Source organism: Aythya fuligula, chromosome 10 (genome assembly GCF_009819795.1).
Source record: "Aythya fuligula isolate bAytFul2 chromosome 10, bAytFul2.pri, whole genome shotgun sequence".
Taxonomy (NCBI): domain Eukaryota; kingdom Metazoa; phylum Chordata; class Aves; order Anseriformes; family Anatidae; genus Aythya; species Aythya fuligula.
Genome location: NC_045568.1, coordinates 5673143 through 5683891, shown reverse-complemented (window position 1 = coordinate 5683891; position 10749 = coordinate 5673143). Strand labels below are relative to the sequence as shown.

At 37.5% G+C, this 10749-nt stretch overlaps 1 protein-coding gene across 1 annotated transcript in view; it reads left to right on the top strand.

The window, feature by feature from the left end:
• Window positions 1–1115: 1115 nt before the first annotated feature.
• Window positions 1116–10749, top strand: part of ATP2B2 (ATPase plasma membrane Ca2+ transporting 2) — a 124046-nt gene continuing 114412 nt past the window's right edge. The window contains exons 1-2 of the mRNA XM_032194226.1: window positions 1116–1237; window positions 3573–3766. Of these exons, the coding sequence (XP_032050117.1) occupies window positions 1116–1237; window positions 3573–3766 (316 nt within the window). The remainder of the gene's footprint in view (window positions 1238–3572; window positions 3767–10749) is intronic.

The following is a 10749-nucleotide window of genomic DNA, read 5'->3' as shown; positions in this document are numbered from 1 at the left end:
CCTTCTTCAATTCCTCTTCATATAGAAATGATTTTTCTTATTGCTCTCATTTGCACTATTCTATCATTATTGTCACAGCAGTCAATACATAGACTAAGGGACAAATGAGGAAAAAAAATATTCAAGAACAGTAGTGAAGTAAGTATGTGTAATAAGGGGGAGGGAAAAAAGCAAGTCTAGCAGCAGGAATGCCATCTCCTGGTTAAAGTAATGGTGAGGACAGATGTCCACTTGCAGATCCTGCTGTGCTAATTGACGTTTTTACCATCTGCACTGCCTGTCAGCGCGCACTCGCTGGGAAGCAGCATCCCGCAGATCTGCCAGTGCGACAAAGTGTGAGTGACCTCTAATCCTCTTCAAGCCGCAAAGTTCAGCTTGCTTAAACCACCTCTAGGACTATGTAAAGTAGCATTTCTGAATAAAAAGATTTGAAAAGATAAGGGGTGCCCCTGTGTACTTTCTTCTGGCAATGCCATGGAGAATTGATGGAAACTTTTGCAAAGTAAGCATCTTTGCCTCTGATTCTTAGTGCTCTTTCCCTTAGCAGTACCTCTGTGTACAGCTTTGACTTCTCTACATATTTTATTGTCCCTTTCTGACCTTATTATCTCTGCAGTAACACTTAGGGCTGTTAAGATGTGACTTCATCATCAGTCTTTGTATTTCTTCATGCTCTCCTTTCTTCTTGCTCTGGAAATCCAGGAGTTTGTCAGCTCCTGATATTCAGAGGGAGGGGAAAAAAAAAAAAAAAAAAAAAAAAGAATTGAATAGGGTTTTTAAAATGAGGGCCACTACTTGGGAGAACAGAAACCTTTTGGTTTGAAATGAACATTGAATTTCATTTTCCAGCATTTCTAAATAATTCACAAGAAAATAAATGCCATAATTAAAGAGGAAAGAGCACAGTTAAATAAAATTTATTTCTAAAATCTAACATAGGTTACATAGACTGGAAAACCATGGTGGACATAGATTTTTTATGCCCAGTCTAGTTCTCAAACTTATGGTTCCTAAATTCCAGTGTCAGTGGACAATATGTGTGTTAGAGAAGCAGCAGCTCTTTGAGTTCCAGTCTCTCTCTTTCCTTTGCTTTGGAAGCTTCTTAGAATGTACGTATGAAATACCATATGTGCTATGATCAGCAGTATAGGACAGGACATGCATACCGTTTGTGGCTTATTGACAATAAAGTACATAACGCAGTTTGCAAAGTGGTAAAGTCATCGTTAAAGGCTAGGTAAATGTAATTAGGATTGTTCAAAACTAGGGCAGCTCTTTCCTGTGCTGTTTCAGCCGTGGCTTCCCGCAGCTGAGTACCCAGTCATCTGCTTACCTGCTGGAGCTGGCCTGCTGCTGTGCACATATGTTCTGTGTTGGGAAATACTCCTTTTGAAGACGTATTTTTCTTCTGCTTTCCAATATGCATTTGAGGTCTTTCTGCTGCTCGTAGATGCATTATATGAATGTTTCTGCCAGAAATTCCTGCCACTGTCAACAGGGTTGATGCACTTTCCCCTTCATGTATGAAGTCACTGCGGTATCTGGGGCAGGTTATGTTTTGGGGAACTAGTACAAATTGTGCATGCTATTTTTAGTGAAAACCCTGCTTTGTATTAAAGGGCTTTGCAGCCCTCTGGAAGCTGATCAAATTGGACTTGTTTCATTTCTCCTGAAGGCTTGTCCCTATGTCAGATCCCATCAGTGGCGAGTGACTTCTCTGATCTCCCACCTTTGTTGCCTTAACTTCTCTGATCTACATTGGTTCACAGAAGGGTAACTACCCAAATGGCTCATCATCTGCTATTCACATTTCACATGGGGAAGGCCTCTAGCCTGCATTGGAAGCTGACTGAGAACTCACAGAGGAGCTGAGAAGTCTGATGTGATTGTCTGAATTGCAGAGATGGGCATAGGCACACGTTGTAGTAGCTGCAACCTGTGTTGTAGTCTCACTAAGCAGTAGGTACTGAAAATTAAATTGAGCGAGGCAATAATAACTACAGCATGCCTTTACCTGGGAAGGGAGGATAGTGTTTCATAGAAGCTGAAGGTGAAATGAAAGTTTGATGAGTTAACCAAGAGCCAGAAACTACACAGCAGTTGTAATTATATACTTGAAGTGAAAGGTGAGTCGGCTGTGGCTGTACTGTGGCAGGATTGATACTTTTAGCAAAGCATCACTTTTGTCTTGAAATTATGCCTGGACTGGTGCTTTCATCTGGCATGTGTGCACCGTGGTGCTGGGAACAGCAGTGCCAGTCCTCAATGGCTGGGATATAGAGCTAGGTGTCATTAGCACGTTAGGATCCTCGTTTCTTCTGCGTGATGTCTTGGAGATGCTTGTAAGAGGGCTTTCCATTCTTCACGTACCTGTAGGTGTCAATGTACCTTAGCGGAAGGGAAGGAGTTACCTTGATCAGTGCAAGAAGAGGAGTGATGGGAAGCCTTTTAGCGTGGGATGGTTTCCTCTTGCTCTCTTGCAAGCACCTTTTTAGTGGTCCTCTGAGGTCAACCCTCAGTGGAACTATTTTAATTGTCATCTTAGTGTGAATAATTTTGTGTTGCTGATTGTGTTCAAAACCTACAGTTTTGTAAATGTTTCAACAGATGGACATATTATTTGACAGATACCCAGATACCTGTAACCTCTCTACTTTATTGCAGTTCCTTATGCTGCTGTGAGCAGTATATAGGCACAGTTATTCTACCTGAACATTTGCAAGTATTTTGTAGCTTTTTTTTTTTTTTTTTAACAGAAAAGGTGATCGATATGCACAGACTTGAAATAATTAAAACACAGGGGAGAAAAAAAAGCACCTAAGTGAAAGGTTGGAACTCTTCAGCACAACTTCATTCACATTCTTACATTGCATCCTTACATTGAAATGCACTTAACTTGAAGTGTCATGAAGAAAACATACACTTTTATACAGATTTAAGGAACCTTTGCTTGCTTTTTCTTTACACGTATATCCTGTCACTGTGGTTGTCTTCCTAGGGACAAAATTTGACACAGTTCACTCCAGCAATTATGTGACAGTACCTATGCAGCAAGAGCAGTTGCTTTGATGGAGAACATGACATGCTTTATTGAGTTTTACTTTGAGGTCATCAACCTGAGGTCTGAACAAAGATATGCTGCTTCTGATATTACCAAAAGCTGCCGACAACTATTCCAGCTGCATCCCAAATAGATCATAAAGTCCAAATAAATTATGTTTTCAGAAGTCATTGCTTACGTGTATATATGTTTATATGTGTATATATATATATATATATAGAGAGAGAGAGAGAGAGATCTTATTAAAGTAAGTCTACTAATTCAGTTTGTTTAGGAATAAAAGTTGCAGGAATTAGTACTAAACAAAGTCCTTAAGGATTCCATTCAGAATGTAAGGGCAAGTCATCTTGCAAAAGCAAAATGTAAATGGAAAATCTGCCTGTTGTTAATATGCTATGGTTGGTACAGCTTGTAGTTGTACTTGAAGAAATAATTTATAGAAAAGCAGATATAAATGGTTATTTTCTATTTCCCTGCATTTTTAATTTTTAATTTTTTAATTTACAGGATTAGCTGGCACTGCTGCAGATCTAGAAAAAAGAAAGCTTATTTTTGGAAAAAACTTCATTCCCCCAAAGAAGCCAAAAACATTCTTACAGCTAGTCTGGGAAGCGCTGCAGGACGTGACTCTTATAATCTTGGAAATTGCAGCCATCATATCTTTGGGGCTCTCATTTTACCAGCCACCTGGAGAAGGCAATGAAGGTAAAAAGAAACTCTTTATTGAAGTCGTTTGCATAGATTTAAGTGAAAATGGTCCTATATCTCAAATTGATTCCATCCCTACCCTCCAGAAGGTCACCAACAGGAAATTTCCATTTCAGTTGTTCCTATTACCACTACATAGTAGTAGTGATGTATTATTTGCATGCTTGACATTTCTTTATGCAAACAGTTGACCTTTGTGACGTGTGCTGAGTTAAAACCATAATATTCTTATAGAACTTGAGAATTTGTTTTCATGTTTGAGCTTGTGGTTGGTGTTTATTAATCTTAGATTATTGTTTAGCATGTTATAGAGGAGAAATATGTGGTTGCTTATGTAACTGATGTAGCCTGTGTACATAAACATGGACAGGTCTTCAGCTGGGTTATACCAGATGAAGACTTGAATTTACTGAAGTTCACTCATTTTAGTATTTTTAGTGACATAGCTAAAGGCCAGTGGCCTAGCTGGACAGAGAGTAATAGAAGCTAGGTCATGTTACTTCTAAGCTATAAACTGCAGGATCCTTCTGCAATATCTGTGGAAGGTTTTAAGGCCCCCCCTTTGAAAGTACTCTTGAATTCACATGCTTAAAATATTCGTTCCTCTGCATAAATGCAAGATTTCCATTTCTGGCAACCGATCCAGATTTTTTCTTTCCTGTTCTCTCATAGACTTATAAAGCTGGATAAAACATGCTGTGTGAAATGACGTGAATAGCTTGGCAAACGTATGAAGAATGTCTTCCTCTAAATATAACCTTGAAATGCTTTTTACATTTGCTTCAGTTTCCTTTGGCTACTTTCCTTGAAGACCCTTCCTTTTTCCTTTTCCATTCACGAGCAGAACGAGCATGTAGCTATGTGTAGCTCTTGTAGCATATTTATGATTCTTTAATCCTTTCTATGTAATCAGGAATCTTTTGTTGCTTTCTCACTGAGCATTGAATATGTTGTTATCAATTTCAGCAGGTCTCTGATGTAGGCATGAGAAGGGAAAGAAGTAATTTATTTTTTAACCGAAGAAAATATTTATTTTCATTACCTCATACCTGGGCATAGTAGGATACCTTGGGGACATTGTAAACCATGAAAAATGGTTTACAAAATTAAGATTTCAATTCTGCAAACTTTTTTTTTTTTTTTTTTTTTTTTTTTCCCCCTTAGGCACAAATGTGCCCTCTTATTTATAAATTTACTTTGTGCGAAGTTTTTTTTTTTTTTTAATATTTTTAAAATAGGATTGTTACAAGGTTTTAGGAAGAGGAGAGTTGTGTCATCAGACCATGATTTTTATTATTACTTTTATTATTATTATTATTATTGTAATTTTGATATCGTATTTAAAGTGTTTCTTTTCCCATGGGAATGTATGACACATCTGAAATTCTGGGACAGTCTGAAAAGCTCAGCAGTACAGCCTGGGAAAATGTGTTTGTGTTTTCCCACAGCACAGTATTTCATTCAGTGGTCTCCGGTCTCCCCACATTTTTGGAACTGTTTGTCTGGAAGATACTTTATTAGTTAATATGATAAGTTGAAGTCTTCCTTAATTTTTTAGAAGAGATACAATTTGTTTTGAAACCGACTTTAAGTTTTGAAGCTGTAATGGAATTAGTTTCTGTAGCTTAAGTGCAAGATGCATTTTTTTGTTCTGATGTATTTGGAGGAGGAATACAGGATAAAATCCACAGATCAAAAAACAAAACCAAAAACACAAAAACACATTAGAGTGTCTCAATTGCTTCAGGAATTGCTACCAGTACAGTGTAATGTATGCATATGTCTGTGTGTTTTCTTGTGTTAGGCAGCTGTGAGATTAAACATTTTTCTGTGTGTTGGACTGACTGTTTTCCAATTTTAAACTATACATGTACATGTTGATACATTACCAAAGCAGAAGTCCTCTGACTAGTAGAACTGCATTTCCAAATGGCTCTAGTGCAGTTTGGTATTGTCTTTAGAAAAGTAAGTAGGTTATTACTTTCTGAGTTGCATTTACTTTACACCATTGGAAATAAGGAATATTTCTGTGATTTTGAAGAACCAGTAGCTACCTTCCTCAATCAACCTTGGAACTAGTAGTGGTAGTAATCTCCTGTTGGTAGTACCTGAAGATTTTGTTCTCCTGCATTTAAGATATGAATGAATCTTGGAAAAAAATCTTTTTTTTTTTTCTTTCTTTTATTTTCTGCTATCGTAAAATCTTATCTATGCGAATTACTAGATAATAGTGTAGTTTGTTTTTATTGCTTCTCCAGAAGCCACTTCAGCTCCTGTATTTTTCACTTTTCTTAGTAAGAGTGAAAGTTTCAAGAATTCTGTTCTCTGAAGCTACGCTAGAGTTGTTTTTATGATCTGCTTTGCATTCCCTTTTACCATCTGACAGGCCATTAGGAGCAATTGAGAACTTCTGCATAAATTATTGTCAGCCCTGTGGCAATTACTGCTCTCATTACTGATCCACACAATCATTTTTCCACTCTTTCAAAAAAGTGCAAAACTGCTGCTGTGTTTCAGTAAATGTATTTTGAGAGAAAATTGCTGGTGCAGATGTAGTCACTGCTCTAATGGTGATTACACAGGGATGTGACTTAAGCAAGCTGAAAATACTTTGTGCCTTGGAACAAAATCCTTCAGTGTCCTGGGTTAACAGATTACAGACTCTGAGCAAACATAATAGTGAGCCTGTGATATGTGAAGGGGATTTAATGAATATATGGGAGCCTGGCTACATGGTGGTTTGTTTGTTTGTCTTTGCAGTGTAGATTAGAGTTAGTCCAGGACCGTATTTGAATGTTTGTCTTTCTGTATCACTGTGTGGTGAAATAATTTTTGCATACATTTTTTTAAAGAAGTATCAATGCTGTTTTTAAAGCCAGTATATAAATAGAAAGAATGGGTGCTTGAGATCAGCTACCCAAACTGTGGTCTCAAACCATCAAATTGCTTGTGGAAATGAAACAAGGGAGCTCAGACTGGGTGAGAACCCCCAAGGAAGCGAGAAATTGCAGTGTTACGGAGCTGAAGGAATCAACAATTTTTCCCCCATATCTACTGGTGTTGTGTGTGAACTGGTTAAAAATTTTCAGCCTTCTGTTAACACCTTCACTAGCAACTTCTGAGCCTTGAATCCTCTCCCTTGTTACCATCCTTCAGGCCTTATTTCACATGTGGCTCCTATTACCCTGTTGCACAATCCACTGATATCAACGCCTGACAGTCATTTACTATTTACATGACTGCAACAAGCTGTTGAAGTTTTCTTCCTTGAATTATGTTTCCTTATGTGAATTACAACTGAGGGAAAAAGTAGCCTGAGGTGAGATGTTTTGAAGTCCCAGCTGGCAGTGTGAAGCCACAGGCATAACATTTATTGTCTAGCGTACAGTTCTTTGCAATTTAGGTGGAGGAGGAAAAAAAGAGTAATCTTTTTGATTTTAGGTAGTTTCGGTTGAAATTCCCAAGGCAAAACTCTGTATTGAAAGCAAAGCTTTTGTTGCACAATACTGCTCAGCAGAGGTTTGGCTGGGTTAGCCTTCCTGTTATTCATGCAACAAGTTAATGAACAGGAACAAATGCACAAGCAGGGCACAGTACCCTGAAATCTGAACCTCCCAAGTCAGATGCATTAACCTGCAGTGGTGTTGATATGCCGCTGCTTGGGGCCGCAGGTGGGATGCCTGTTGACCTCTTAGTTTTCTTACAGGAGGTAATATTTCTGCTGGTTCACCATTCAGGCATTTCCCTATCATTCCTGTAACATATTCCATTGCTTGGTCAACAGGAGATTTAAATCAGAAAGGGCACCTGTACGGATGAGAAGGTACAGCTGTTCTGCAGTGGGAGGGTGGTTGTTCATCTTCTTTCCATGCTGAGCTGCCCAGTTGTGATGGTCCTCATGGTACAACTGTTCTGCGTGCCCCTAGCACACCACATACTCCTTATATGTGGACCTTGAACAAGGACATATGCATGGGACAGCAAGTCACAGTCAGACATGGAAATGAAAGTGCCAGCATGCCCACTGGTGGGGTATTTGCCAAAGAGATGTAAATGCATCTACTTGTAGATGCCTCTACCGTAGAAGCAAAGGTATTATTCAGATTAAATATCTGTGAAAATATGTCTTAAAGGGGAAAAAAAACAACCTGAGCAACTCACCCCCACCTTGTGAAGATCTATTGCTTAAGATCCAAAACACTGTGCTGTGCTGTTCTCATCTGCTCTTGTGCTACTGCCTGTGAAGACATGAGTCAAAATATGTCTCTTGACATTTCATCACATTGAGCAATTCTGTAGAAATATGTCACACTGGGAGAGATTTGGAACGGTGATTAGTGCAGGTATCTGCAGAAAGATATAAAAAAGTAAACATTTCGTATTTACAAGTATATAAATATATATGAGAATATAAAACAGCTAGCAAGAAACTTCTTTTAGGAGTGAAAGTGCTGAATTGAATACCAGGTGGCACAAATTTCTATCCAATTTGTAGTCTATACTGGTGTACACTTTATTTATTTTTTTATTTTAAGACTTCAGCCGATTTGGGTCAATCCAATCCTCTTTGCAAGTTCCCTCCTCTACGTGCAAATTCTGCTGGAGCAGAACAGCTGCAGTAGGCACTCTGCTGGCTTTCAGCAAGGTTCAACTGCAGGGTCATGTTATAAAGATGTCCCAATCCCCCAGCACTTACAGTAAATGTTATAAGATTTCTTATATTTAAAAAACAAACAAACAAAACCAAGTAATATCACATAATTAAGACTTTATTCCTTTACTACATTTCAAAATGCTGTTGTTATAGCCTTTATCTTTTCATGGTTCCAGCTCTTGTTTTTCCTTACATCAATTGGTGGTATTAATGCTTCTGCTGTGACACCTAGCCTTCTAAAGGGAATTTTGTTCTGGTACAGTAGACATTCCCTGCATCCAGGATAAAATACGAAATACTACCTTTCTGATACAACTCTAAAGTCTTTATTAAGACTTTATAAAGACTCTAAAGTCTTTATTAAGAATTTTATTCATTATTCTGTAGTTGCACGTATAATCAACTGAAGTTTCCCATTCAGCACTGAACTGTTTCCATAAATTAATTTTCTTTCATTTATTTATTTATTGGTTTATTTTTAACCCAAGGGTGATGTCTACCCCTCCATTATCTGTATTTGTCAATCAACTAAGGTCCTACACCAATTTCATACGATCTTCAGGTGTATGTGCAGGGTTTGTCTTCTGCTCTTGTGCGCATTTCTCTGCATAGAGAGAAATTCTCCCTGTGCTGGGGGATGGAACTAGAAATCCCAGCCTGCCATGCCAAATTTGGCAGATATCAGATGCATGTTAAGAATATGGGACAATGGAGAGGGAGGAAAAGAAAAAAAAAATTGGCCCTATCGCAAGAAATAATGGCTCACAGCTGTATTGCCCTGGGGACAATTCTTAGAGGTTAATTTCTTCAATTTATTGGCATGCAGGAGATGTGTGTTTCCTTTCTGTTTGGAAAGAAGGCAGTGCATCACTTTCCAACCTCCTCATGAGGATGAATGCTGAGGCTTAGAAGATGAACAGGCAGGCTCTGTAATTCAGGCAATGTGGTAGAGCAAGGAAAAAGGCCCTTTCTGTATTGCCATGTACGATGACACACTTGACTGTGGATTTGACAAAAAAATCTTCTATTTTTGTGGGTTTTTAATATGAGATTTGCTTCCCTTCCTTTTTTTTTTTTTTTTTTTTTTTTTTTTTTTTTTTTTTTTTTTTTGCCAACAGCTGTGACAGGGCTGCAATTTTTTAGTGTTTTCAGGTAACTGATAGCTGATATTTGGGATCTGTCTGTCCTTTAGCATCCAATTCTTTTTTCTTTTCCTTTTTTTCTTTCTTTCTTTTTTTTTTTTTTCTGCTCTCACAGAAATGGTTTTCTTCATTAGAGTTATTGCTCAGATCACAAACTGTTCCTATTTCCTTTCTACAAAGCAATGCCTTAGTAGGTTCTTTTTTTTTTTTTTTTTTTTTTTTTTTTTTTTTTTTCTCTGGGGATTCTATAAATTTTACATTTTTTCTGATGAAATCAACTTATTCTTAACTTGTATAAATCCAAAATGCCCATTGGGGAAACCTTGAAATATGCTTTTGTGTATGCAGACACATACTGGCTCAGAAGAAACACACAGGTGTCATTTGGGCAGGAAGCAAACATTGGATATAAACTAAATAGCAGGATTAGCTCTGCAGGAGCACTACCAGCTCATCTGCTGTTGGGAATGGTACTCAATATTGTCAAATTCTGCGGTAGAATCCAACCAGTTCCTGCCAAATGTGAACATGTTGGTTTTATTGTTTTTATTAATGTTGATCATTTGCATTGCCTTAGTATTAGAAACGAGCAGTAGAAAATCTATGTATAGCTCAAGGTGTCATTTAAACAAGAAATACCTGTGTTTCCCCTTTGCTCAAATGATCCTAGGAGACAAGCAGTTGTTTCAAGAAAGTTAAAGTAATAGCAGTGATTATTGAGGAAACTTTAACCAAATTTAATTAAACTTAATTTAAAGTAACCTCAGATAAATAACCACATGAAAATCCTGAGTCATCCTTTTAAGGAGGTGTTCAGTTCATTTACTTCCTAGTGTGACATAATGAGTGTAATTGAATATAAATTGAAGTTTTAATGCAGCATTTATCAATTTTTACTTTTCTTTACCTATATAGTCTGTGTTTAGGGATTCATCATACATTTTCTTTAACCTTTGAATTCAGTAGGCCTTGCATAGCTAATGAAGCATGCGTTATCTTTCTATCTATATATCTTTCTATTTTAAGTCCTTTGCCAGACTTACATGCTGAAAAATGCTCAGGGCCAATGAAAGATCCAAGGACATACAGATTTCCAGAGGAAGATGTTTCATATATCTTCCAGTCTCTAAAAATCTGTCTTCCTGGATTTCAAAAGTATGAATTTAGTATATTTGATTGATAAG